The sequence below is a fragment of the Sturnus vulgaris genome, chromosome 25, assembly GCF_052056855.1.
Source record: "Sturnus vulgaris isolate bStuVul1 chromosome 25, bStuVul1.hap1, whole genome shotgun sequence".
In the NCBI taxonomy this organism is placed as follows: Eukaryota; Metazoa; Chordata; class Aves; order Passeriformes; family Sturnidae; genus Sturnus; species Sturnus vulgaris.
In genome coordinates this window covers 6,983,413-7,010,978 of record NC_142267.1, presented here as the reverse complement: position 1 = coordinate 7,010,978, position 27,566 = coordinate 6,983,413, and the positions used below count along the sequence as shown (strand labels likewise).

Genomic DNA, 27,566 nt, shown 5'->3' with positions numbered 1-27,566 from the left:
AAGCAGCTGCGGCTGCGCCCGGATCCCTGGAAGTGCCCAAGGCCAGGCTGGACAGGACTCGGAGCATCCTGAGACAGTGAAAGTGTCCCCTGCCCGTGGGATGGGGTGAGCTTTATGGTCCCTCCAACCCAAACCATGCTGGAATTCCGGGATTCCACGAAAAACCGAGCCCTACAGTTTGAGCTCCCCAGGGGTGTCCTGGGCTCTCACCTCAGGCTGCTCCTCGCCCTGGGAGTGCTCGGCCAGGACGAACTTGAGGGCGGCGGGTTTGTCGTGGCCAGGCGGCGAGGCAGTGACGAAGATCACGCGCTCCCTGGGCTCCACCATGCGGCACCCCCGCGCCACGTTCAGGGCTGTCAGCATGTTGTCCCCTGCCAGGGACACGTGGGCCATCAGGAAAGAGGTTTTGGGATTTCCAGGCCAAGAGGACAGGCTCAAAGCTGCCGTGTCCCCTCTCCTGGCCACCGCAGCCACATGGTGGCTTTGCTTTCTTCTTTTCTCCAGAACCTCCTGCCTGCCCTGCCCCACAGAAATGTGTAATCAAGCCCTGTTCTCTCGCCTGGAAAACACCCAGAGGTGACTCCACACCCCCTGCATCGGCCATGGAATCTGGGATTTCAAACGTAGCAATATTTAGGGGATGGACAGCAGAACAGTGAGTTCTTCCACCCAAAAAACGTCTGCGCCCTGAGCCCATCAGCAGATCCTGAGAGCAGGGATGCACAGAGCCAGGATCCAGGAGTCCTCCTGGTGCCCCCACAGCTGCTTCAGGCACAGGTTCCTGGTGGGGTTCCTGCTGGGATCCCTACTGGGATTCCTTGTGGGGTTACTGGTAGGATTCTTGGTGGGGGTTCTGATGGGATTCCACGTGGGATTTCACATGGGATTCCTGCTGGTATTCCTGGGAGGATTCCTGTTGGGATCCCTGGTGCGATTCCTGGTGAGAAAGCCCCTTCCCCCTCCCCGAGCCCCAGCTGCCTCCCGGGCTCACCTGTGACCATGACGGGGCGGATGTTGGCGCTCCGCAGCAGCTGGATCACTGGAGCAGACTCCGGCTTCAGGACATTCTTCATCACCAGGAACCCCAGGAAGTTCAGGCTGCTCTCCACTGAGTCCCTGGTGGGAGACAAGGAGCCTTTCATCACCTCCAACACCAGCATCATCAAGGGGTGGAAACAGCTAAAATCTATCAAGGAATCAGCCAGGAATTCCCTCCTTACTGATTAGGGTTGAATTCCCTGCAGGGCATCCTGAGAAACGAGAGAGGGAGACTGGCACTGACCTGGGGAGCTGCAGGGCCTCCTCAAAGGTGGCCACCGAGCCCAGGGCTTTGCAGGCCAGAGCCAGGACCCGGAAGCCGTCGGTGGTGTAGTGCCGGAGCATCTGGGAGAAATCCGGGGGCACTGGAAAAGTGAGGCCGGAAGAGCTCCTGAGGGAACCCCGGCTCTGCAGGGGGGACACGGAGCTCTGGGCTTTGGGTGCTCACAAGCAGCTGCTCCTCTGGGAGTCTGCATACCCCAGGATGGGCTGGGGGAAATTCTCCCCCACCTCAAGGAGCCTGGAAATCCCATACTGGGCTGGGGGAAGTTCTCCCCACATCAAAGAGCCTGGAAATCCCATACTGGGGTGGAGGAAGCTCTCCCCATTTCCAGGAGCCTGGAAATCCCATACCGGGCTGGGAGAAGCCCCCAACCCCATTCCCCATCTTCTGGCTCCCTGTTTCCTTTCCCTCCTCTGGCTGGAGCCATCTCAAAGCCTCTGGGAGCTGCTCCATGGCATTCCTGAGGATAATTCTCTGTGGGATGAGCCTCAGGCGTGCAGCCAGCCGGACAGAGGGTGAGCCCACCTCCCAGTACGAACCAGTTTCCTTCCTGCACAGACTGGCCACCATCTCTGGAGCTCCCTTGACATAGGCGTGGGCCGAGGCTTCCCCAGGCAGCTTGACCAGGACACTCATCCTCTGGAGGGAGGAGGAGAAGGGAAAACGCCGCAGGATCCCTACGGGGGCCTGGTGCCTCTGTGGAGAGAGGGCTGGGTCAGGGCCGGGCAGGAATCCCTCCAGGAGGCAGGAGTGTGAGGAGCTGTTCCATGGAGTTACCCTGTCGCGAGGCTGCTCCTCCTCTGGCGGAGGTTTCACCACAGCCAAGACCTTCATCTCGAACTGCTGGAAGGCTGGGAGCTCCCCTTCCTCCTCCTCTTCCTCCATCATCTCCAGGCGCTGAAACCGAGAGGGCAAAACCGTGCCAAGCTCATCCACCCGCGCAGGGTCCAGAACCACCAAGATTCCCAGCACCACCTCCCTCTCAGGCCCCCTCAGCTCCCGGCTTACCCAGCCAGTGGATTCCAGCATTTTGAGGTCCACGGGGTCCCCGACGAGCTGTCCCCGCAGCGGTGACACCGTGTGGCACGTGGCCAGGGCGTAGAGCAGGGCTCCGGCGGGGAGGCAGCGGGGCTCATGCACCAGGGGCAGGAAGCGCTGCTGCTCCAGGGGCACCACGCCCCACACGTCCAGCCCCTCCTGGGTCAGCGTGCCGGTCTGCGGGCACGGCCAGCGCGCGGTGGGTGCGGAGAGCCCCGGCGAGCTCCGGCGCCACCCGCCCGCCCGGCCCGGCTCACCTTGTCGAAGCACACCAGGCGGAGCTTCCCGCACAGGTTGATCCGGGGCGGGCTGATGCAGAAGATTCCTTGTTTCTTCAGCCGGTTCTGGGCGTAGATGGTGCCCACGGTCATGGCAGCTGGCAGTGCTGGTGGCACGATGACGGTGACCAGGTCCAGGGCGCGGATGATGATCTGTCCCACCGGGACCTGCGAGGGGAGGAGGAGGAAGAGGGGTGGGCGTCCCTCCCCCGACGGATCCCTGAAGGCTCTCCCGCTCCACCAGCCCTACCTGATTCCTAACCAGGATGAGGATGCTGTACAAGGTGCCGATGAGAGCTGTGCCAGGGGAGAACGGGCTGGTTACAACGCACAGGGAGCTGGAATGGAATTCCATTCCAAGGAATTCAGCTACTCCAGGATGCACATCTGGGCCCAGACCTACCCAGGATGGCGAGGAACAGCACGAACTTCACAGCGTCCTTGTAAAACTTGAAGCTCACAGGTTTGGGGTAGAGGATGGAGCTGATGAGGTCCCCCTTGGCCGTGCAGAACCCTGCAGGACAGGCAGGAGGTAGCACACCAATGGATTCATACCGGGATTCATGGCAGGACTCACCCCGGAGCATCCCCCACACCCTCACCTGTGCGGGTGACCACGGCGAGCACCTCACTCCCCGCGTAGGCCTTGGCCTGGATGAGCTGTGTCCCGCAGAACAGCGTGTGCCGCCTGTGCTCCTCAGGGCAGTACGTGGTGCTGCCTGCCTGCCCGCCCGCCGGCAGCGGCGTCTTCATCACCGGCACGCTCTCCCCTGCCCAGAACATTCGGGGGGAACTGTCACCCCAGGGGGACGGGCCAGCCAGCTAGGGTGGGGAGGTGACTCTGGCTGAATCCCGTGGGAATGTGATCCCTTAGGATTTAGATTTTGTTTTTCAGATCTTGCGCTGCATTAGTGCCTCGCTCTGAACTCCACAGCCTGTCACCTGCTGCTCTCCCGTTTTGGGCAGACAAAACAATTCCTCTGAAACTCAAGGACACCGTACAGCCTTAGGCCCCAAAAAGTACAAACAAAATGAACTGTGGGGGAGCAAACTGGGGGTAAATTACTTCATTACCTGAAGTTGTAGTTAGGGGATTAACCCCTGATATGCAAATAGACCAAATTTATAATTGGCTAAAAAACTCGTGACCACCTTGGGTGTAACCTCGGAGGCTTTTGACAGCCCATGGTGTGTCTATGGAAGGCCTTCCATAAATACCCATTTTATTCTCTTAATCTTGCCTGGCCTCTGTTCTAGGAGCCCCTCTGAGGCGCTGGGATGGGCTCTCACCGGTCAGCAGGCTCTCGTTGACCATGCACTCTCCAGTCAGCAGCGCAGCGTCACAGGGCAGCAGCGCCCCAGCCGCGGGCAGACGGATACAGTCCCCAGGCACCAGCTCTGCCGAGCTGACCACCAGCTCCTCTGCAAAACAACCCCACTCAGGGCTGGGGAACAGGGTTAATCCATCTCCAGCACCTGGAGAACCCTGCTCAGGGCTGGGGAATGGGGTTAATCCACCTCCAGCACCTAGAGAACTCTGCTGAGGCTGGGGAATGGGGTTAATCCATCTCCAGCACCTGGAGAACCTTGCTCAGGGTTTGGGGATGGGGTTAATCCATCTCCAGGCACTGGGGGAGGAATCCCCACTGGATACACCCCAGCAGTGAACAGGAAGGGGTTAATTCCCTGGAGGTGGGAATTTGAGAGCAGGGAGATGCCAGGCCTGGGGATAACCAGGATTTGGGCTATGCGAAAAATTGAACCTCTGGAGGAACCCCAGGGATTCCCAGGGCCAGGGATTCATGGGATGCATTATAATCAATGTCTCTCTCTCTCTTTCCCTGCAACATCCTATTAAATTAAATCCATATTTAATGTGGCTTTGGAATGTAGTCTTGTTTGCACCTTCATTTGGGCAGAGGCATCTTTTACTAATCGGACCCCAAAATTATTCCAGTGTCTCGTAAGATTGTTCCCATGAATCCCAACAGCATTCGTGTCTTATACCGTTATTCCCATATATATCATATCATATCTATCATATCATATCATATCATATCATATCATATCATATCATATCATATCATTATTCCCATGTACCCCAACATTATTTTCATGTATAATAACATTATTTCCATATATCCTATTATTATTCCCATGTATCCCAACATTATTTTCATGTATAATAACATTATTCCCATATATCCTATTGGTATTCCCATGCATCCTAACATTATTCCCATATATAATAACATTATTCCCATGGACGATAACATTATTCTCATGTATAATAACATTATTCCCATGTATAATAACATTATTCCCATATATCCTATTGGTATTCCCATGCATGCCAACATTATTCCCATATATAATAACATTATTCCCCATGTACAATAACATGATCCCAGTGTGTCCCAACATTATTCCCAGCTATCCTAATACGCCTTTGGTGCAGAGGGATCCCAGAGGACACATCCCCCAAATCCTGGCTCTCACCTCCGCCGGGCCGCCGCACCCGCACCCCCACGGACATCCTGGCCATGTTCCGCAGCGTGGTGCTTTGCTGGGAGGGAGGGATGGAGGGAGGGGTCAAAACCCACCCAAAATCCGTGGGAAACCACCTTGTCTCGAGTTGCAATCCAGGATGTGCCCAAAAGTGTGTATTCTATCACCAGCTGCTAAAAACCAGCTGGGGCAGTGATCTGATCTCCTTGGAGATATCCTCTGTTAATGTTCCAGCTGTTAAAGCAGCTGGGGCAGTGTTCTTTATCTTTCCCACAGTCCATCCTCCCTCCAGGAGATATCTCCCTTTCATGGGCCATGGAGTCTCAGGGCATGGCTGATAAAATTCCATCATCCCATTGGGAGATGCTCCACCCAGGGGGAGGAGCCAAGCATTTCCTACCCAGATAAAATCTGAGATTTGGAGCATCAGAGCAGCCTTTTTCCACTGGATTCCAGAGGAAAACCAGAGCCTTCCACATCATCCCTGGAGCTTTGGAGGAAAACTGCACCTTCTGCTGGAGCATTGCTCCAGCAGAACCAAATCTGTCACTGCAGGAGGATGCAGCCACCATGGAATGGGACTGCACCAACCCCTGACTGACTGATGGGGTGTCAGCTAAGATTCTCACTCTTCAGTGTTTTGGGTTTGTTCTCTGTAATACTGTATTTCTATTTTAATTTTTCCTAGTAAAGAACTGTTATTCCTGTACCCATAGCTTTGCCTGAGAGCCCCTTAGTTTCAAAATTATAATAATTTGGAGGGAGGGGGTTTACATTCTCAATTTCAAGGAGAGGCTCCTGCCTTTCTTAGCAGAGACCTGTTTTTCAAACCAAGACACGCCCCTAAAAACAGCCTCGGGAGGACAAGGAGAGCGGGGGCAGGGCTGTCCCCACCCAGAACAGGGCAGCTCCAGGGGATGGGATCCTACGGAGCCGTCCCCACCCACCTTGCGTGTCTCGTACAGGGACAGCCCCAGCGAGAACGTGGAGATGAGGAAGATGCAGGCGGCGTAGTAGTAATAGGCATCACACACCCACAGCACCATGCTGAGCACTTGGAACATGTAGAAGGGGTTCAGCACCTGCAACGAAGAGAGAACCCAGGTTTGGGAGCAGAGAGAACCTCTGGGAGTTTACTGGGAGACCTCCTTGGGGTGGGAGAACCTCCCTCAGTCCATCATGGGATTTCCAGGCTCCTGGAAATGGGGAGAGCTTCCCCCCAGCCCAATATAGGATTGCCAAGCTCCCTGGAGGAGGGAAAAACTTCCAGCCCAATATGGAATTTCCAGGTTCCTGGAAATGAGGAGAGCTTCATCCAGGCAATACGGGATTTCCAGGCTCCTGGAAGTGGAGAGAGCTTCCCCAGCCCCAGTGTGAGATTGTCAAGCTCATGGAAATGGGGAGAGCTTCTCCCAGCCCAGTATGGGTTTTCCATGGGTGGAATTTCTCCAGGCTCCTTGGAGGAGCGAAAGCTTGCCCCAGCCCATCACGAGCCTTCTAGGAGCTGTCAGAGGAGAACCCTCTCCTCTTCCCTGGGCCCCTCCCTGGGGCTGGCTTCACCCAAACCCTCCTTCCCCCTGGATTTCCCTACAGATGCTGCTCCCGAGGATGCTCAGCCACCACTGCTACCCACAGGGGCTGCTCCTGTCCCAGCCCAGAGGGTCAGGAAGAGTACCCTCCACGGCTCAGCCTTCTCCCAAAATCCTCTCCTCCCTTCCGCAGAGCCAGGAAAAGCTTCCAGACAGGGAGCAGGGGAGGGATCCATCCTGTGAAAATCCACTTGGAAATCCGCCCAGAACACACCTCCTCCACCAGGAGCCTGGCGTAGGACTTGACAGGCACTTCGATGAGGTTGGGGCCGTAGATCTTCCTCCTGCAAGGAGGGGAGGGACAGGGAGGGAGTTTTATCCTTGGGGAGGGAGAGGGAAGGAGTTTCATCCTTGGGAAAGGAAGGAAGGATTTTTATTCTTGGGAAAGGAGAGGTCAGGAGTTTTATCCTTGGGAAAGGAAAGAGAAGGAGTTTTATCCTTGAGAAAAGACAGAGGAGGAGTTTTATCCTTGGGAAATGAGGGAAGGAGTTTTATCCTTGAGAAAAGACAGAGAAGGAGTTTTATCCTTGAGAAAAGACAGAGAAGACATTTTATCCTTGATAAAAGACACAGAATGAGTTTTATCCTTGGGAAAAGCTGCATTTCCAACCCACGGGCCCCTTGTGCTGCCCAGACCTCCGTGAGGAGCTGGGTTATGCAGAGCAGCCAACCCCAGGAATCCCATCCCACCCAGCAGTTTGGGGTCTGAGAGAAAGAGAGCTGAGGCTCCAGGATTTCCTGCTGCCTGGAAAAGCTCCAGGATTTCCTGCTGCCTGGAAAAGCCCTGTCCCTGCTTCCCAGGAAGCTGCCAGCCCCCACCTGGTGCTGTGCTCCTGCTGGTGCAGCCCGGCCCGGCTCAGGTGCAGCTCTGCGCAGGTCCAGCCCTCGTCCAGGACGCTGGGGAGCAAAGGAGAACAGGGAAGGCGAGTGAGAGCCAGCGAGAACAGATTATGGCCAAGGGCTGGGGACAAACCCAGCCCTTCAGAAAGGGACAGTGCCCCTTCTCTGGCCCCCTTCCCTGGCCATGTCCCCTGGCCCTGTCCCCTGGTCTCTCTGCAGCCTGCAGCTGCCAAGGGAAGGCAACAAAAGCAGCTCAGTCCGAGTGCCCAGCTCTGCCAAACCGCCCTGGCCAGCTGCCCGTGCCTGGGAATGTCCCAAGGGCACTGGGGGTGGCTCTGAAGGCCAGCGAGTGCCAAGAGTGATGCCTCAGGATTTTAGATTTTATGTTTTTTATGTATTTCTAATCCTGCAGTTCTTCACTGTATAACTCTAAACTCCACATACTAAACTTCAGTGTCAGCTGCTGCTCTCCCACTGAGGTCAGACATAACAATTCCTCTCCAGGCAGGGGGGGCAGGAGGGTCCGGGGGGAGCTGGGAATGCCGGGAATGCCGGGATCGGGGAATACCTGACTCTGCAGAAGGCCTGCCGCCGCTCCAGCCACACGTAGCGCATTCCCTGGAACAGGTAATACCTCAGGATGCTCTTCTGCCAGACAGGGATGGGAAAACCAGGCATGCATGAGAGGGGTGTCCAGGGTCAGGGAGAGGCCTTGGAGGTGGGGAAGGTGCTGGTGCCACCTCGTCCTTGTCGTGGAGCTGGACGGTGTCACGGCTCTCGTCCTCATCTGGCACTGTGACGGTGACGCTGCTGCTGCGGTCCTGCTGGGCCCCGGGGAGCTGCTCCAGGCTGCTCAGGGGGGAGCTGGGGTCAGCCACGGTGCCCCTGAGCCAGGGGACACCCGGGCACAGCCACTGTCCCTCAGAGCCGGGGGGCACTCGGGCACGGCCACCCCTCCTTCAGAGCCAGGGGACACCCAGGATCAGCCCCTGCCCTGCCACTGTCCCCCAGAGCCAGGGGACACTCGGGCACAGCCACCCCCCCCTCAGAACCAGGAGTGGCTCCCAGACCCTGCAGGGACAGAGCCCGGCTCACCCGGCCTCGCCCAGCGGCTCCGTCAGCACCTTGGTGGTGAAGCACTGTCCAAAACGGTCCTGAAACACAGGGATGGGCTGGCAGGGAAAACTGGGAGCACCCAGGGCATTCCCAGCTCCTTCCAGAGGCCCAGGAGCGTGGGAATGGCCTGGCCACCCGCACAAGATGGTGGCTGAGGTTTGGGGACAGTGAAGAGAAATTCCAAGCCAAGTAGGATGGGATGGAAGGGGAAAATGTGTAGTTATTTTAGGAATAGTAACAACTCCTGGAATGGGACAATTCTAGGAATTATAATAATAATTATAAATTCCTGGATAATCCGATGCTTGAGGGAAGGAGATACCAGACACTGGCAGGAGGACAAGGAGAGGGAACATTCCCAGGGTCCTGCTGGGAACCCGGGGCAGAGCCCAACCCCAGACCCACAGAATCCAACCCCAGACCCACAGAGTCCAACCCGGGATTCACAAAATCCAACCCCGGATTGGCAGAATCCAAACCCAGACCCACAGAATCCAACCCTGGACCCACAGAATCCACCTGGATCCTCAGAACCCCAGCCTGGGAATGCGGGACGGGGTCCCATGGGACTCACCCTGATGATGACCCAGTCTGCCTGGCCCAGGGCGCAGGGCTCGCACTTGGCCTGCACCTCCAGGCTCGGCTTCCAGTGGAAGAGCAGCAGGAGCAGCCCTGCACTCAGCACGGAGCCCGCATGGCACAGCAGCACCCGCCACGTCCTGCGCTGGTAGCCCGTGACCTCCTGGAGGAGAGGGAACCCCTGGGAATCACTGGGAATCACTCACCTGCACCCAGCTGCTCAGTCACAAAATCAGCTCAAACTGATTACCAACCATTAAACCCCAAATTCCCAAAATCCCGGCCTGACCAGGCAGGGATGACCAAGGGGGTGGAAAAGCAGCACTGGGGGTGTGGGAAGCACCGGGATTCGGTGTGGGAGACCACCCCAGCCCGGACCTACCATTCGGGCCGGGTCCGTGTCCGGCTGCAGCGTCCCGTAGCCCGGGCGCCGGGCCCCCAGCAGCCGGCTGCTGTCTGCAAATCCACAAAAAACATGGAGAAGGCTCAGCAGAGGGGCTGGCTATCCCCGGGGACGGGCTCCTGACGATGCCATCCCTGGTCAGTCCCAGCAGGAGGTGGTGGCTCCTGGCCCATCCAGCCGGGATTGCCACCCTGTCATCCTCCCGGGCACGTGATGGTCACGGGGACGACGCCGGAGCAGCCCCCGGATTTCTGGCGTTACCCTAGCAGCTCAGCGGGCACGGGAAGGGAGCAGAGCTGGGCTGGAGCCAGGCCAGCTCTCCCTGACACTTTTCCAGCTCGTTTGCTCCTTGTTTGCTCCCTAGGTTTGCTCCTGGTGGACAAAAAATTGGCATTTCCCGGTTTTAACCATGCTCCAATTCCCGCCGGGCTCTGCTGCACCCCAAAGCCCAACCTTGGAAATTGAGATCAGGAATCACCCCCGGGATCATCCCTGGGATCCCCCCAGGTGGGATCTCAACCATCACCCTCCGTGCCTGAAGCTGAACCTGCTCATTCCCTAAATCCAGGATTGATTAGGAGTCACTCAATCTGCTCATTCCCTAAATCCAGAATGGAATTGGAGTCACTGAACCTGCTCATTCCCAGAATCCAGGATGGAATAGGAGTCACGGCATTCCCAAGGCTGAGATCGCAGATCAGCAGTGGGGAGGCAACACGTGGCACAAGCACAGAGCCAGGAGCTGTTCCCACTCCTGAAACACGTGGATATTTCTTGCCTGGGCCAGGGTTGGCTTCCAGGAGGCCACCGAGAGTGGCTCAAGGACTTACACTGGAAAAACCGCCCCGGCTGGATTCCTGCTGCTCCCTGTCTGACCCCAAAGCTCCTCTGCAGGGGATAAAAGCTGCTCCTTAAAACCATTCCCTATGGTGGGGGGGATCCATGTCCAGCTCCCGCAGCTGGTGGCGCTCCATGAGATAAGTTTGGAGGGGAGGAATTGGGGGATGAGCCTAAGGGATGGTTCAGTAAAACAAAAGCTGTCGAAGGGGCCAAGAAAAGGAAGGGAAGGGTCAGCTGTCACCAGTACCAGCCTCAAATTCTGCAAAGAGTGGGAATTCCAGCTGCAGGGACACCGGGAGTGCTGCCCTTCCCAAGGACGGGGCAGGGGGTCTCACACAAGGGCTTTTCCCGAGGTGTGCAGGAGAGGGAGAAAATATCCAAACAACCTGAAAACAGCCCAATTCCCTTCCCGGAGCCTCTGAGTAATGGGAAGCCCCTAAGTGAATTATCCTGTCTTTTCTGGGAGGAACCAAGTGGCTCTGCACCCGTGGGATTCCGGCCCCATCTCCGAGGGATTCCAGCCCCGTCCCCGTAGGGATTCTAGCCCTGTGGAATTCCAGCTCAGTTCTTGTGGGATTCCTACCCTCCCGCTCCCATCCCGGCTGTTCCTAAAGCCCGGCAGGTGAGGAAAAGCCCCGGCACTGACTCACCCCACCGCATCCTGTCGAGAGCGCTCCCGGTGGGGATGGGATCGGCCAGGAAGGGATGTATCAGAATGGGATCAGTCGGGAAGGGATCGGTTGGGAAAGGGTCAGGAAGGCTGGGATCTGTCAGGGTGGGATGGGCCGGGAAAGGATCGGACCGGCAGCGCCGCCATCCCCGGCTCCCCCGCGGCCGTGCCCGGCTCCGCCGCAGCCGCGCTCCCGGCACCGAGGCCACTCCTTGTCGGCAAACACGGCGCGGGGGGTCCGGGATGTGCCTTCTCCGCCTCCGGATCCCGGGAATTTCCCCGGAACCCTGCACAGAGCTCTGCTCTCTGCTTCCCTCTCCACCGCTAAAACAGGGATTAGGAGCAGGAGAACGGCCAGGACAGGCTGGAATCCCGGAGAGGGCTCAGGATGCACCAGCCCGGCTTGTCCGGGGAAGACGAGAGCCAAGATCCCGCAATGATGATGGATTTGCACGGCCAAAATCCCACCTGGAATGCCCCACAGCTGCCTGGCTCTGAGTCCAGGCCCTGCCCTGTCCTGTCGGGAGGAAGTTTGGGAAGAGACGGCTCTGGATGCTCCCACACCCACTGCACATCCTGGCAGGAGGGATGAACCTTCCGACTCCGGAGCGCAGTGCTGGAGGCTGGGATGGGATCGGGATCCAAGAACTGGCTGGGGATCAGCTGGGGAAGCCAGGTCCTCGTCCCAGGATTTGGATCTGGGTCAGAGTCCTGTCCCCAGCTAAGGTGCCCACGGAAAAGTCGGATGCTGCTACCAGAGACTTCTCAGGCAGCTCCCCCAGCCACCCTGGCCCTTCCCAAGCCCCTCTCTGGAAGCAAACAAACCCCACGGGGGCTTAGAGACCTCTCACTGCTCCCATGGCTCCTGCTGGATGGTTCCTGGGCAGCACCATCCATCTGTCCATCCAGGGATCCACCCCTCCATGGATCCATCCACCCACCCACATGGGCTGGAAGCTGCACACAGGATCAGGAAACGCCATCCATGGAAGTTTCCGTTCCAATCACTGCATTTGGGGCATCCAACCACTGGTGCTGACAAGGCCAATCCAGGCCCTTGGAGATGGGGACACAGAAAATCAGGACAAGGCAAAAGCCAGGAGGCAGAGACAACGTAAGGAAGTGTTTGGGCATGGAGGGTGAGACTGCACCCAGGAGGAACTTCCAGAGCCTTCAGGCTCTGGGATGGGAGATCCTGCGACTGAGCATGGGGCTGGGATGAGATTCTGGTGACTCTCCTGCCCTTCCCACAGATCTCATGGGAACCGATCCCAGCCCGCCGGAGCAAACGTGGCTGACCACGGTCGGGTCCTCCCGGTAAAATGGCCCAAGGCTGTGCTGAAGGAACAACGGCTGAGATGGGCCTGATCCAAGGTGGGGACATGGGAAAGTGGGATTCAGACTCCCCAGTGCTGGGAAATCCACGCTCAGGCATCAAACCCTTGAGACAGGTGAGGAATAAACTCCCATCAGCACCGGCTGCAGTTTGGGTTTTTGGGAGAGATCCTCAAAGAGGAGCAGGGCAGTGCTGGCTGTGCCGTGTGCCGGTGAGCCAGCTGAGATCCCGGCATTCCAACCCTCCTGGCACAGGGGGAGCTCCCTGGCCCTGACCTCCCCAGCGCCCAAATCCAGCTGCCAACCTGGAGGGAAGTGCCTGGAACATCTCGGCTTGGGGGACACCATGGTGCGAGCGGGAGGACAGGGGGTTCACATCCCAATCCCACATTTCCCCCAGTCTCGGGTAAATAAGGGCTCCTCCCTCCCTTGGGAAAAGGGGGCTGCACTCCCGGCGTTCCCGCTGGGAATGAGGGACCAGGATGGGAACACCTCCAGCAATCCTTAAATGAAGGAACTCAGGGGAAAAAAGCGGGACTTTGACCCCCGAGTGCTGCGGCTGTGGATCGGGATTGGGATGGGCAAAGGGGATCCCAGGGGATCCAGGGGATCTGAGCGGGGCCACACAGGCATGGAACCCCCGGATCCCCCCACGCCCTGGAAGAAACGTCCGTGCTGAGCGCGGCAAATCCAGCAGGGAAGGGGCGAAGGTCACTGGGCAGCGCCACTCCCCATTCCCTGGAAATGAGAATCCCGGCCTGGACAGATCCTGTTTCCCACCCAGCACCACGTTCCACCATTTATCCACGGAAAAAACCCTGCGATCGCTCCGGGATGGGATCCCAGAGGCGACCCCAAAACCCACCCTGTGCTCCATGACCCCGATGGGAGGGATCCACACGTGGGAAGCAGCTCTGGGAGGGCAGAGGGGATCCAGCTGTGGGGTTTGGGGGAGTTGGGATTTGGAGGGGATAAGGTTTGGAGGATTTGGAGAGTTTGGGGGGTTTGGAGTTTACAGGATTTGGGGTTTGGAGGGTTTGGGGTTCGGAGAGTCTGGGGTTTGGAGGGTTTGGGGGTTTTGGAGGGTTTGGGGGGATTTGAGAGTTTAGGGTTTGGAGAGTTTGGTGTTTGGAGCATTTGGAGCATTCAGGATTTGGGGGGTTTGGAGAGTTTGGCATTTGGGACTTTGGGGTTTGGAGGATTTGGAATTTGGAGCATTAGAGGTTTTGAGGATTTGGGGCATTTGGGATTTGGGGGGTTTGGAGACTTTGGAGTTTGGGGATTTTGGAGGATTTGGGGTTTGAAGCATCCCAAAGCCCCTCCCGGGATTCCTTTCCTCTTCGGATCCACGGCTGCATTCCCAGGGCCAGAATTCCCAAGGGATGTGGAGCCAGGAGATCCCACCCGGAGTCCCGGGATGGGAGAGGGGCCAGGAAACCAGGAAAGAAATTGGGATAAAAATGCGAAATAAAGCAAAATATAAAAGGGAAATACAGCTAAATAAAAAGGGAAGTGGAGCAAAAGAAAAAAAGGGAAGTGGAGTCCAATAAAGTGAAATAAAAGAGAAATGGAACAAAATAAAAAAGCAAAATAAAGTGAAATAAAAGAGAAAAGGAACCAAAAAAGTATAATAAAGCAAAAAAACCCAAAGCCAAATTAATTGGAGGAGAAAAATGAAAATAAAAAAACCAAAAGGAAAATAATAAAGAGAAATTAAATGAAAAAACGAACAAAGCAAAAGAAAAAAGCAAAGTAAAGCACAATTAAAAAGCAGAAAAACAAAGTTGGAAACAAAACTACAGCAAAATAATGGTTCCAAATATAAAACAAAAAAGCGAAAGTAAAAAAACAAGCCAGAAAAGAAAGCAAAATAAGGAAGCAAAAAAGCAAAATAAAATGAAATTAAGTCAAATAAAGATGAATAATAAAGAGAATTAAAGCAAAATTAAAAAAAGAAAAATGTAAAATTTTTAAAAAGGCAACAGAAGAAAATAAAATTTTAAAAATAAAGCATAATAAGGCCAATTAAAAGAGCAAAATTTTAGAAGGCAAAATAATAAATCAAAATAAATGGCAATAAATAGGAATATGTGGGAATAAATGGGAGTAAAAGGGAATAAATGGGAATAGATAGGAAAAAATGGCCCTGGATCCGCACCGCTCCCGCCCCCCCCGGGCTGGGCTACAGCGGCCCCGGGAGACCCGGGCGGAGCTTTGGGGGTTCGGGGGGCTCCGGGCCCTCGGGGGGTCCCGGTCCCTGATCCCGACCCCTCATCCCATCCCCGATCCCGATCCCGGTCCCGATGCCGGTTCCTCACCTGAGCTCATGGCGCGGCCCCGCGGCCCCGCGCGCCGCCGGAAAGGGCGGGCCAGGAACGGCGGGGGATGCTGGGAATTGGAGTCCGCACCCCGAAACCGGGCAGCGACCCCGGGAAACGGCGGGGCATGCCGGGAATTGGAGTCTGTACCCCAAAACCGGGGGTGTGACACCTCAGAGGATGCAGGGAACTGGAGTCTGCACCCCAAAACCCGGGGTGTGACACCTCAGAGGATGTAGGGAATTCGGGTCTAGGCCCCAAAACCGGAGCTGTGACACCCCGAGGGGTGCTGGGAATTGGAATCTGCACCCCGGGGGATGCTGGGAATTGGGGTTCGCACCCCAAACCCGGGGTGTGACACCCCGGGAGTGGCGTCCCAGTGACCTCAGTAGGAGCAGCATCACATTTCTGAGAGGTTTGAATTCTTCAGACTGAAACTCATGAATTCATCAGCAAAGCTGAAGCAATTCCTTTCTCTCACTCTCAGGACGTGCTCCAAACATCCCAAACTGGAGAAAGCTGGAGGTTAAAATACCAGGGAAAAGAGAAGGATTCGACCCAAAAAATCCCATTTCCTTAGGAGTACAAATCAGGGTCCCAGGGAGGTGGGAAGAGAACACGTCACTCCTGGTGGAACTGGGACCTGGAGGTAAAAAAAATGCACTTGTTCTGGAGAAAAGAGAAGGATTCAACCCCAAAAAGTCCCATTTCAAGATTTGGAGTAAAAATCAGGATGCCATGGGGCAGGACAGGACACCTCACTTCTGGTGGATCCGCTCCTGGGGTTTTGCCCCATCCTGCACCCCGGGAGTTCCAAATCCTCAGTCTGGGGAGTTCAGGCTCCAGGTCCCTCCGCCATTCCTTGTTGCCAGCCAATCCCAGGATTTCCAGAGCCTCCCACCTCCTCCCAGCACCAAGAGGTCTGGGATGGTAAAAGGTTACACAAAGGGAATTAAGAAATGATTAATAAAGGATCAATAAAGGATGGAGTTGTTCTTTACAGCCTTTATTGCAGGTGCACAGGTAACACCTGGCACAGGTAACGCCTTGCTGGAGTTGCCAGGTGTGAGAGTCACTCAGGGTCACTGCAGGGTCACTCTGGGTCACTCAGCCCTCACGCAGCTGCTGCCTTCTGCTTGTAGGTCGCCATCATCTTCTTGATCTCAGCGATGGCTTTGCCGGGGTTCAGCCCCTGCGGGAGGGGTCAGTCAGTGTCTCTGGGGGAGCTCCAGCATCTCCCCTCCCTCCCCCCCCCCACCCCTCCTCATCCAAGTGTAGTGAACTTGCAAACCTGCTGCTATTCCACCTTTATCCCCCCTAAACCCTGGAATTCAGCTGGTTCTGTCCTTCCTTTCAAACCCTGGGAGGTCACAGGATGGATCCAAGGCACAATAAAATCACAAATGAGTTCCTACTCAAAGAAATATTTGATACAGCAGGTGCCCAGCACTGTTTCCCAAAACACCGTGCCCTGACCAGGCCATGTCAGTGCCACCATGACCTGTGACCTGTTTCCATGCCAGCCGTGTCAGTGTCACCGTGTCCCCATGCCAGCCCTGGTCCCGTCAGTGCCGTGCCCCGTGCCAGCCGTGCCCCGGCTGTGCCGTACCTTGGGACAGGTGCGGGTGCAGTTCATGATGGTGTGGCAGCGGTACAGGGAGAAGGGATCCTGCAGCTGTGCCAGCCGCTCCTCCGTGAAGTCATCGCGGGAGTCGATCATCCAGCGGTACGCCTGGGGGGACAGCATGGCTGGGACCTCGGCAACACCCGCCAGGCCAGGGTCAGCCTGCCCAGCCAGGGACCTCAGCAACACCCGGCCAGGAACCTCAGCAACACCCTGCTCACCAGGCTGGGTTACAGTGATCCCCTAGGATTTCAGTTTTTCTGATCCTCGCTCTGAACTCCACAGCCTGTCACCTGCTGCTCTCCCGTTTTGGGCAGACAAAACAATTCCCCTGAAACTCAAGGACACCCTACAGCCTCAGGCTCCGAAAAGTACAAACAAAATGAATTGTGGTGAGCAAAGTGAGAGTAAATGACTTCATTACCTGAAGCTTTAATTGGAGGGTTAACCCCTGATATGCAAAGGGACCAAATTTACAATTTTCTGAAAAACTCGTGACCATCTTGGGTGTAACCTCGGAGGCTTTTGACAGCCCATGGTGTGTCTATGGAAGGCCTTCAATAAAGACCCATTTTATTCCCTCAGTCTTGTCTGGCCTCTGTTCTAGGCAGACATTCCAAGCCATCAGCACTGGCCAGGTGACACCAGCCAGGTGACAAAGGGTCCATCCTCACCTGCATGAGCACGGCAGGGCCCAGGTACTTGTCCCCATTCCACCAGTAGCTGGGACAGCTGGTGCTGCAGCAGGCACACAGGATGCACTCGTAGAGCCCGTCCTGTGAGGGGAGTGGACACGGCAGGATGTCACTGCAGGGCAGGTGACACAGGGGCTCCACCCCCCATCAGCCCCTATGTGAGACAGAGCTGCTGTGGGGCAGCAATTCCTGAGAGGAACAATCCTAACCCTTCCAGACAGGGGCCAGGAACTGCCCCCCATGGTCCTTCCAGCTCAGGCTATTCTACGGATCCAGGACCCACACAATGAACCAGGATCTGGGACAGCAGGGAAAGGGCACAGCCTGGAGAGCAAGGGGAATCTGCTGGGCTGTCCTGCATCCCTGCCCTGGGCTCTCCTGCATCCCTGCCCCTCTCCCTGCCCTGGGATCTCCTGCACTCCCACCTCCTCCCCAGCATGTCCCTGCCAGGACAGGCATGGATTTGTCCCCAGTGAACAGTGGGTGTGCCTGGCAGAGAAGGGAGAGCAAAGTCTGCCCAGCAGCCTCGGGGCCAGCTCAGGGTGCAGCCTGTCCTCGAGGGCACCCTGGGCACAGGAGCAGGGCTGGTGCTGGATCACTTCCCCGTTTTCATGGGCAGGTTTTTTTCCAGGCACAGGAGGAGTTCGGTCCCATGTGGAAGTGACTCAGGCAGCTCTGCTCACTCCTGCTGGAATCATCCTGGACAGGAAACTGAGGAGCTCAGGGTCCCCCGAGCCTCCTTGTGGCCCATCAACTTCTCCCACAGACAGAGCCCAACCTGGCTTAATTCACATTACTGAAAGTTATTTTGAGATGAAAGTTTGAATATAGGAAGATTCCTGGTGCCAGAATTCCCAGCAGCTCTTAACATGCCTTTGGGAAGAGCTGCCAGCACTGAGGGCAGAGCTCCATCTCTGCACTCCAGATCTGATTTTTAACTGCAGCACTCCAAAGGATCGAGGATTTAAAGGAATTTTTGAGCCAAATCCAAGTTTCTCCTGCACACAGGCTGATCCCAAAGGGACAGGAATTCCAGAACAGGGCTCAAGAGCCAGTTTTGTGGGTGTGTTTCCAGGTGTGGCTTCTCAGTTTCCTTGTTCCCACCTGGCTGAGAAAAGGCCTTGGAGGGCAGGAAAGTCCCTTCAGAGCTCCCAGAGGGATCAGGTAAGCTGGGAAGTGGTGCAGAACAAACTGCTGCCTCTGCACAGAGATTCCTGCAGCCTGACCAGCCCTGGGGCTACTATGGGATGTCACTTCCAGTGTTCCCCTGAATGCCCTTTGCTCAGCCTCTCTTCCTGCAGTTCACATTCACTTCTCTCTCAACAAAATGCAGATTTGGTGCCTCTGCAACGGAGCAGGGACAGCCTGAGCTGGTAATCGTGGAATGATTAATCCATCCCAGCAGCTCAGAGGAAAAATCCCTCCTGATCTGCTGCTAATCCCTGTGGCAGCCATAGAAATCCACCCCAAAACTTGGCCACACCATCAGCCTTTCAAAGAGCTCAAAAATATCCCCTCAGAAATCCCCCTGCTCAAGACAGACACCCCAAATCTTGCACTTTAGCTTTTCCCAGGAGCTTTCCAGGCTGCAAAACCCCAGCGAGCTGGGAGCAGGGCCAGACACTCCAGCACAGCCAGGCCTTTCCCCACTGGATTATTCCAGCCTGGAATTTCACAGGGCAGACAGGGGGAATGGGATCAGAGGCCCCTGGCAATCTCACCTCTCTGCCCTGATCCAGCAACCATGGGGTCCTGTCTCCCATCCCAGGGCCCTGTCCCCCGTTCTGGGGCCCTGTCCTCCATCCCGAGGCCCTGTCCCTCATTCTGGGGCCCTGTCCTCCATCCTGGAGCACTGTCCCCTATTCCCCATTCTGGGGCCCTGTCCCCCATCCCGGCGACCCTGGCCCCCATTCTGGGATCAGGATTGCAGTGGCTCTGGCAACGGGAAGGTGCCGAGTGCTCAGGTGTGACCCTGGGCTGCTCTGGGAGGGGTTTCAGCACAGGAAATGGCAGTGACCAGCTTCTGGCGGTCCTCGATGGACTGCAGGTACTGCTGCTTGCCCTCCTTGGACTCGTCCTTCTTCTTCAGGTATGGCTCGATGGACTTGTACTGGGCGTAGAAGTTACTCAGGTCCTGGAGCAGGAGAACACAGGTATCTGGTTCTGGGGCTGAGGAGAATCAGGGAATATCCCCAGCTGGATCCACCCCAAAACCCACCCTGCTGCCCAAGCCCTGGGGCCCTGACCCCTCCTTTCAGCCCCACCCTCAGGGCAGAGCCTCTTCCCAGTACCCCACCTAAATCCCCTCCTGGCACAGCTTCACCCCAAATCTACACCTGAACACCCGACCAGGACGTGGCATTCCCTCCCCAAACCGGCCACATTCCAGGCCAGGACAAATTTAGTCACTGGGACCCACCCAAGGGACACTTAGCCCTGACCTTGGTGGCACCTGCCACGCCCTAGTCCCCACCCCAGGCTGTCCCCTAGATGCTCCAGCCCTGACAGGGGCTGCACTCACCGGAACCAGGTCCTTCACCACGTACATGTGGGGCAGGGGGTAGATTTTGGTGACTTTGCTGAGGTCACTGTCGATTTTTTTGATGCAGGCCAGGGTGTTGCCCCCAGCGATGTTCATGGCACAGGACCCACAGATCCCTGAGGGGGAAAAGCAGAGCCAAGTGTGGGATTTTACCTCCTGGCCTCTAAAACGGCCCTGGGCTGTCCTGGAGAAACTCAGCTCGACTCTTCCCAATCCACCAGGATCCCAAAAAACCTCTGCCCAACCTGCCAGGGTCTTGGAAAACACCTTCCCAACCCTCCACGGTCCTCACCTGTCCCAGAAAACCTCCTGGAAGGGCTCTTCCCAACCTTCTGGGATCCTCACTTATCCCAAAAAACCTCACTGTACCAGGGTCCTAACCCATCCCAAAAAATCCCTTCTTGTTCTCTCAGTGTCGTCACCTGTCCTGGAAAACCTCTTCCCAACCTGCCAGGGTCTCAAAAAACCTCTTCCCAATCCACCAGGTTCCCAAAAAGCCCCCTCTCACTCCACCACGGTCATTCCCACAAAACACTAAATGAGAAAAACACTGGAATTTGCCACTGGGGCCAAATATTTTTTAACTTCAACAAGGAAATGAGGTGGCTTGGGTGTGATCCGGGGAGGGAAGAACATCCAGCTCCACTCTCGGGTTTGAAGTGGGAGCCGAGACAGGCGTAAAGTAAATAAAAAATAAAAAAACCCAATAGAACAAAAAAAATGACATTAAAACTTGGGAAACTGCTGCAGCTTCCTCAGCCATAGAATCCCAGGGCTGGCAGGGACCTCTAGGAATCATCCAGTCCAGCCCTGGAGCAGGTGACACTGGAATGTGTCCAGAGGGGTTCGAGAGTCTCCAGAGAAGGAGATCTGGGACCTCCCCTGGGCACTGCCCAACCCCAAAAGCCACAATTCAGCCTGGTTTTGTCCTTCCTTTCCGTGCTGGGAGGTCACAGGATGGATCCAAGCTGTAGTAAACCCACAAAAATGTTGCTACTCACAGAAATAGTGGTCAGAGGAAGTGCCCAGTACCCTTTTTCCTCAAAACCTGGAGTCCAGGCTGAGACTGTTCTTCCTTTCAAACCCTTGGGGGTCACAGGATGGATCCAAGTGACAGCAAATTCACAAAACCCTCACAAACCTTATTCTACCCTTTTTCTCCTCTAAAAGCTGGAGCTGGAGTTCCACTCCAGGGAAAGGAACCTTTTCCAAACGTTCAGCTGGAATTTTGGTGTGTTAATTTGTGGCTGCTGCTCCTTGTCCTGACTCTGGGCACCACTGGGAAGAGCCTGGGACCATCCCCTGGAAATATGTGTGAGGATTGAGGGGATCCCCTTTGTCCTGGGGTGACTTTATGACGTTTGTATCCCCGATCATCTGGTCTGTTTGTGCTGGATATTAAGTCCTACAACTTTAAGACTGGTTCCAGGAGTGAAAAGAGAGAGAAGTGCAGAGTTTGTTATCAGAGATGCACTTACTTCCCTTCATCCTTCACACAGACTGTGCTGTCTGCACTGGACAGCAGCAGAGAACTCTCCTTTGCTTTTCATTAGTTTTTAACATGCTGAAGCAGAGAAGTTCCCTATTCTTTTTTTTTTAATTGTTTAAACCTATTCTAGACTAAAAACCCAAAAGAGCACTAGAAGCTCACACCTACAGCCCACCAAGGCCTGGCCTAGGCCACAACATTTCCCAACTCCAAAAACACTAATGGCAGACTAAGTAAGCTGAGCTGCAACCCACAAAGGAGACTTTCTGAATTTATCACCCCTTTGGAGCGATGAGAAGTTTTACTGTTTAGTATTGTTCATTTCTTTTGTGCTAGAGACTGCTTTACCTATTAAATAAACAATTTTTTCCGCCTCTCTCCGAAGAGATCTTTTCCTAAACCAATTACAAAAGGGGCTGCTTCAATTTGTTTTCTAGAAGAACCCCTTTAAAAGTTTTCTCCCGAATTTGCCCTAAGCCAAAACACCCTCTCAGCCTCCTCATCTCTGGAATAAACAGGCCCCTGGAATAAACAGCTCCCACAGCCTCTCCTCACAAAAGGGGAATAAATAACCCAAATCATCCCTGATATTCAGGAATGGACCCCACTTCTCCCAGGAAGGCAGAAGCTTCTTCCCAGGGAGCTCACCCCAAACTCACCCCAAGGTGAGAGCAGCAGGGGCACAAAAATAGCCCAACAAATGGATGAAATGACACCTCTGACAGTGTCTCAGCGCCTGGCACTGCCACGAGGCTATTCCTCCCACTGCAGAAAGGCTCCCAAGTATTTTCCAGGCAGCTGGGGAGGGGAGCAGGAATGTGAGATCGGGGGTGCCACAGAAGGGGCAGGATGGAACCAGCCCGGCCTGAAAATCTGTCTTGTCCAGGGAAAATATTCAGGGCAGTGAATTCCAGCTTGGGAAGAGTTTTGGCTGTCTGGGAGCCCCACTCCGTGTGCAATTCCTGCCCCTGCTGTGCAGATTCCAGAGGAAAAGCTGCCTCGGGAGTGCTGCTTTCCATTCCCATCCCAGCCAAAACATCCCCAGGCACCACCTGCCCTGAGACCGCCCCTGCCTGCAGACCCACCTGTTAATCCAGAGCATTCCAGCCAGGAATGCAACCCCACAGCTCAGCACCCAGCATGACCCTAATCCAGGGTCATTCCAGCCAGGAATGCAACCCCACAGCTCAGCAGCCTCCCTCGCTGCACTCCCATAGCTCAGCACCCAGCATGACCCTAATTTGGGGTTATTCCAGCCAGGAATGCAATCCCACAGCTCAGCACCCAGCATGACCCTAATCCAGGGTCATTCCAGCCAGGAATGCAATCCCACAGCTCAGCACCCAGCATGACCCGTGGATCAGGAGTTTTTCCCAGGGAAATAAAGTCTGAGAGCAGCCCCAGAGCAGATTTGGAAGCAACCACAACCTCAAACCACCAGTGCCCTTTTCCTCAATCCATCCCTGGCCTTGGCCAAAGGTCCAAGGAGTAGATTCCTGGAGCTGTTCCTCGAAGTCCTGCGTGCTCTCCAGTTCCACCCAGTCTGATTTCGACAGCAGCACTGGCACAGCCCCTGCTCCCATTCCACCCCTGCCCTCTCAGCTTCACCGCTGCAACCTCTCCCTGAATTGCCCCACGCACTGGGAGGCAGCAGATGAACCAGACTGGGAGAGAAACTGGAACAACTGGGAGCTGTGGAAGGAATTACTGATGCTGGCAGCTCAGAACTGTGTAATTACACCCCAACATCAGCTTTACTCCCTGGTTCATTTTGGTGTTTTATCCCCATGGGTGGGAAGGGTTCTGAGGAGTTTTACACCTTGGTTCATTTTGGTGTTTTATCCCCACAGGTGGGAGGGGAGGGGGCTCTGAGCTCTCTGGGGGTCTCACAATCAGCACAGGCAGCATTCCAGGCAGGAATGTCCTGTCCTTACCCTCCCTGCAGGACCTGCGGAAGGTCAGTGTGGAGTCCATCTCATTCTTGATCTTGATCAGGGCGTCGAGCACCATGGGCCCACACCTGCAGCAGAAATCCCAAATCACTGACCCTGCAGAGCCCCTAAACTCAGGGTCTGACCCCTGCACCCACACGCAGCAGAACCTCAAAGGGTTTTCATCAACTGCCATTCATTGTGTCGATCCCAGGGACCAAACAGGGATCTCTGGCTCAGCAGGGCAGCCCAGGGGCAGCGTGGGGGTCAGATTCTCTTGTGCTGATCACTGAGGGTTCAGCCAACTCAAACCCAGTGACCTGTGCTGGCCCTTTTCCCCTCTCTGGGCCAGGCTGTGACAGCCCTGCCTGTCCCTGTGAGTCACGAGGGACAGAGGACCAACACTCGGAGACAATTTCTGTCATTTTACACCCAGGGCACCACCCAGGGATTATTCACCGGGGCAAAGCCACCCCAAAAACAGAGCTGTTGCTCTTGTGGGTTTTGAGTAGGGACTGGGTGGGACTGAGAGCTCTGGGGAAGGGCTTGGGGTGGATTCCTCTGGAGCAGCTCAGGGAAGGGTTTGGGATGGATTCCTCTGGAGTAGCTCAGGGAAGGGTTTGGGGTGGATTCCTCTGGCGGAACTCAGGGAAGGGTTTGGGGTGGATTCTTCTGGAGCAGGTATGGGAAGGGTTTGGGGTGGATTCTTCTGGAAGAGTTCCTGGAAGGGTTTGGGGTGGATTCCTCTGGAGGAGCTCAGGGAAGAATTTGGGGTGGATTCCTCTGGAGGAGCTCCTTGGACACTTCCAGGGATGCAGCAACCACAGCTTTTCTGGGAATTCTGTGCCAGCCTCATAGGAAAGAATTCCTTCCCAAAATCCCATCTCAACCTCTCCTAGGGAAGAATTTCTTCCCAGTATCCCACCCAAACCTCTCCTGTTTTGGTTCAAGCCCTTTCCCCTGTCACTGCTCCTGACACCCCCCAGGCCACCACCTGGCCATGGGAAAAGCTGCTCTCCCTCTTCTTCAGCAGCCCCCAAACTTCCCAAATAAATCAGGTTCATTGAAGCCACCAGCACCTCTTTACCCCATCCCAGGGAGACAGACAGGCTCCCAGATGTCACAGCACTGTCACATTTCCCTGCTGGGACAGTGGCACTGGGGGCACCCTCAGCACAGAGGTGAGGCAGGAGAATATAGCCTCACAAGAGCTCAGGGAAATCTGCTTTTTCCCAGGATAACACCCACTGTGGCTGTGCCCACAACGAGCTGCCCTGTGCCAGAGGTGAGCAGCCCCTTCCCAGCCATTCCCTGGAGTTGGGATTGCTCCCAAGCCCCGTTCCCAAGGGATACCCACTTGTTCAGGTCCACCTCGTAGGTCTGCATGCGGGGTTTGTCCCCGGGCTTGTCGGGGTCCCATCTGTAGATGGCGAATTTCTTCAGCCGTGGTGCTGCTGCTGCCGCGTGCGCCTCCCGGAGCACCTGGATCCAGGGAGAAACAGCCTCAGACCCCACCCTGGATCCTGGGAAAAACAGCCTCAGATCCTGGGAAAAACAGCCTCAGATCCCACCCTGGATCCTGGGAAAAACAGCCTCATATCCCACCCTGGATCCTGGGAAAAACAGCCTCAGATCCTGGGAAAAACAGCCTCAAATCCCACCCGGGATCCAGGGAGAAACAGACTCAGATCCCACCCTGGATCCTGGGAAAAACAGCCTCAAATCCCACCCGGGATCCAGGGAGAAACAGACTCAGATCCCACCCTGGATCCTGGGAAAAAGAGACTCAAATCCCACCCTGGATCCAGGGAGAAACAGACTCAGATCCCACCCTGGATCCTGGGAAAAACAGACTCAGATCCTGGGAAAAACAGCCTCAGATTCCACCCGGGATCCAGGGAGAAACAGACTCAGATCCCACCCTGGATCCTGGGAAAAACAGCCTCAAATCCCACCCGGGATCCAGGGAGAAACAGACTCAGATCCCACCCTGGATCCTGGGAAAAACAGACTCAGATCCCACCCGGGATCCTGGGAAAAACAGACTCAGATCCCACCCGGGATCCAGGGAGAAACAGCCTCAGAGGGGCTCCAGTAGGAGATACAGAGATGGATATGTGTGTATACATAAAAAAATACAATATATATATATATATATACACACACACACATACATATATACACACATATATATGTATAGTTACATACACACATACATATAAAGCTATAAAAATATAATACTACACATATATTTACACTCACCTATATATAAACATGATATATATGTTTGGAATTGCCTGTGGATATACATGTCTACACTGTATGCTCCATGTATTCATAATATTATTATATTCGATGTAGTTATACATTATATATTGCATTACATCTATTATATAAAACAGTGTATATTATAAATACTTATATATATATATACAGAAACATATATATATTTGTGTATACATGTGTACATTGTTTATTGTGTATTTTATGCATAAATTATATGTGTTTATAAATTATATGTATTTGTATATTCTACTGTCATCATAATATAATTATGTTTACTTTATTACGTTTAAAATTTTATTCTGTGTGTTCATATATTCTATGTGTTTATACAGTGCATATTACATAGAACACATAATATTTGTATTTATATATACATACACATATATATAAGTATACATTGCATTTTATAAGGCATGAATTTATATATTCTACGTATGTGTTTATGAATTACATGTATTTATATACGTGTTTATGAATTGCATGTATTTGTGTATCATGTTATATGTGCAATCACAATAATTTAATTATATTTTAGGTCTGTATATCTTTATGTACATTTTATATACATTACTTAGATACGTTTGTACATAATGTCTGTAAATATACATATATACACATATCAAATACATATATTTATATTTCTAGATAAATATATATAAAAACATAAAAATTACAAAAATAGAAATTTACAAAAATACTTATATATTTACACATATCTAAATATCTACAACTATATCTATCTATATAAACATATTATATTTTATATTTTATTTATTTATAGTTAATCTTTTATATACATGTATCCTGGGGCTCCCCCTGCCTGGAGCAAGACCGATATCCCCGAAATTTGTTCCCCTTGCTCTTCCCAACCTTTTCCCGGAGTGTTCCCCCTGCTCTTCTCAACCTTTTCCCAAAGTGTTCCCCCTGCCCTTCCCAACCTTTTCCCGGAGTGTTCCCCCTGCTCTTCCCAACCTTTTCCCAAAGTGTTCCCCCTGCCCTTCCCAACCTTTTCCAGGGCTCCCCTTCCCGTCCCTGCACCCCTCTCCCAGGATTACCCCACACTCCTGTTCCCACTGCTCTTCCCCAGCTTTTCCTGAACCGCCCCCCAAATTTCCTGCCATTCTTTATTTCCCCCTAAACCCTTCCCAGACCCTTCCAGCTGCCCCCAGCCCCTCCCCAGCACCCCCTTTTCCTGGCCATTCTTCCCATATTTCACCTCATCCTGGATCTCTCCTGCCAGCCCCTCCTGTCCCCTTCCTCCCACTCCCAAACCCCAGACTCTTCTGCCACTGACCCTATTCCTTCCAAATCCCACAACCCCTCTGCCACTGACCCTATTCCTTCCAAATCCCACAACCCCTCTGCCACTGACCCTATTCCTTCCAAATCCCACAACCCCTCTGCCACTGACCCTATTCCTTCCAAATCCCACAACCCCTCTGCCACTGACCCTATTCCTTCCAAATCCCACAACCCCTCTGCCACTGACCCTATTCCTTCCAAATCCCACAACTCTTCTGCCACTGATCCTATTCCCTCCCAGCCCACCCCATTTTCCCATCCACTCTTCCCAGAGGTTACCGCACCCCAGTCCTCCTCCAGCCCCCCAGGCCCCTCTGGAACTTTCCCCCTGCCCACCCCAATTCCCCCACAGCCCCTTCCAAATCCCACACACCTTCTCTCCCACCCTTTCCCTCTGCGCACCCCAATTCCCTCACAGCCCCTTCCAGATCCCACAGGCCCTCTCCAGACCCCTCCCCACAGCTCCTTCCCCTCCTCTTCTCCCACCCACTCTTCTCATCTTCTTCCTCATCTCCTCCTGCCGCCAGCTCCTTCCCCACCCTCTCTCCAGCCCCTTTCCCAGCCCTTCCCTCCTGTCCATCCTCAATTCCCCCACAGCCCCTTCCAGCTCCATCTCCCCCTCAGTTCACCCCCTTTCTCTCCCACCGCCATCCCGGACCCCTGCAGCCCGCCGGCCGTCTCTTCCACGCCTCCCTTCCCTCCATTCCCAGCTCCCGCAGCCCCCGCGGTCCCTCACCGCCCGCGGCCCGGCCCGCAGGAGCCGCGCGGGGACTCCGCGCCTCAAGGAGACTCCGACCGCGGCCGCCGCCATCTTGGCGCTGCGCAGTTCCGCCCGCCCCGGAAGCGCCCCCGCCGCCGCCAT

The 27,566-nt window shown here is 54.7% G+C and overlaps 2 protein-coding genes and 1 long non-coding RNA gene across 3 annotated transcripts in view; 1 reads left to right on the top strand and 2 right to left on the bottom strand.

Annotated features, from left to right (window-relative positions):
* Positions 1 to 14,860, bottom strand: part of ATP13A2 (ATPase cation transporting 13A2) — a 20,084-nt gene extending 5,224 nt beyond the window's left edge. The window contains exons 1-21 of the mRNA XM_088178840.1: positions 14,836 to 14,860; positions 9,652 to 9,725; positions 9,265 to 9,432; positions 8,670 to 8,728; positions 8,315 to 8,423; positions 8,143 to 8,222; positions 7,554 to 7,631; positions 6,949 to 7,018; positions 6,093 to 6,227; positions 5,137 to 5,203; positions 3,928 to 4,059; positions 3,240 to 3,407; positions 3,041 to 3,151; positions 2,888 to 2,934; positions 2,617 to 2,805; positions 2,330 to 2,536; positions 2,099 to 2,218; positions 1,861 to 2,017; positions 1,283 to 1,403; positions 992 to 1,116; positions 211 to 371 (exon numbers count right to left, since the gene is read on the bottom strand). Of these exons, the coding sequence (XP_088034966.1) occupies positions 211 to 371; positions 992 to 1,116; positions 1,283 to 1,403; positions 1,861 to 2,017; positions 2,099 to 2,218; positions 2,330 to 2,536; positions 2,617 to 2,805; positions 2,888 to 2,934; positions 3,041 to 3,151; positions 3,240 to 3,407; positions 3,928 to 4,059; positions 5,137 to 5,203; positions 6,093 to 6,227; positions 6,949 to 7,018; positions 7,554 to 7,631; positions 8,143 to 8,222; positions 8,315 to 8,423; positions 8,670 to 8,728; positions 9,265 to 9,432; positions 9,652 to 9,725; positions 14,836 to 14,845 (2,388 nt within the window). The 5' untranslated portion in view covers positions 14,846 to 14,860. The remainder of the gene's footprint in view (positions 1 to 210; positions 372 to 991; positions 1,117 to 1,282; positions 1,404 to 1,860; positions 2,018 to 2,098; positions 2,219 to 2,329; positions 2,537 to 2,616; positions 2,806 to 2,887; positions 2,935 to 3,040; positions 3,152 to 3,239; positions 3,408 to 3,927; positions 4,060 to 5,136; positions 5,204 to 6,092; positions 6,228 to 6,948; positions 7,019 to 7,553; positions 7,632 to 8,142; positions 8,223 to 8,314; positions 8,424 to 8,669; positions 8,729 to 9,264; positions 9,433 to 9,651; positions 9,726 to 14,835) is intronic.
* Positions 9,943 to 17,043, top strand: LOC148221262 (uncharacterized). The gene is made up of 2 exons (XR_015808439.1): positions 9,943 to 12,633; positions 15,323 to 17,043. It is a non-coding gene; the product is annotated as an uncharacterized LOC148221262 (long non-coding RNA).
* SDHB (succinate dehydrogenase complex iron sulfur subunit B) lies at positions 15,826 to 27,566 on the bottom strand. Its single transcript, XM_014888438.2, has 8 exons — positions 27,441 to 27,566; positions 24,474 to 24,598; positions 23,120 to 23,205; positions 19,676 to 19,812; positions 19,172 to 19,288; positions 17,134 to 17,235; positions 16,445 to 16,567; positions 15,826 to 16,027 (listed from the first exon to the last, which is right to left on the bottom strand). Exons 1-8 carry the CDS (start codon positions 27,564 to 27,566, stop codon positions 15,950 to 15,952), a joined length of 894 nt encoding a protein of 297 aa, XP_014743924.2. The 3' UTR covers positions 15,826 to 15,949.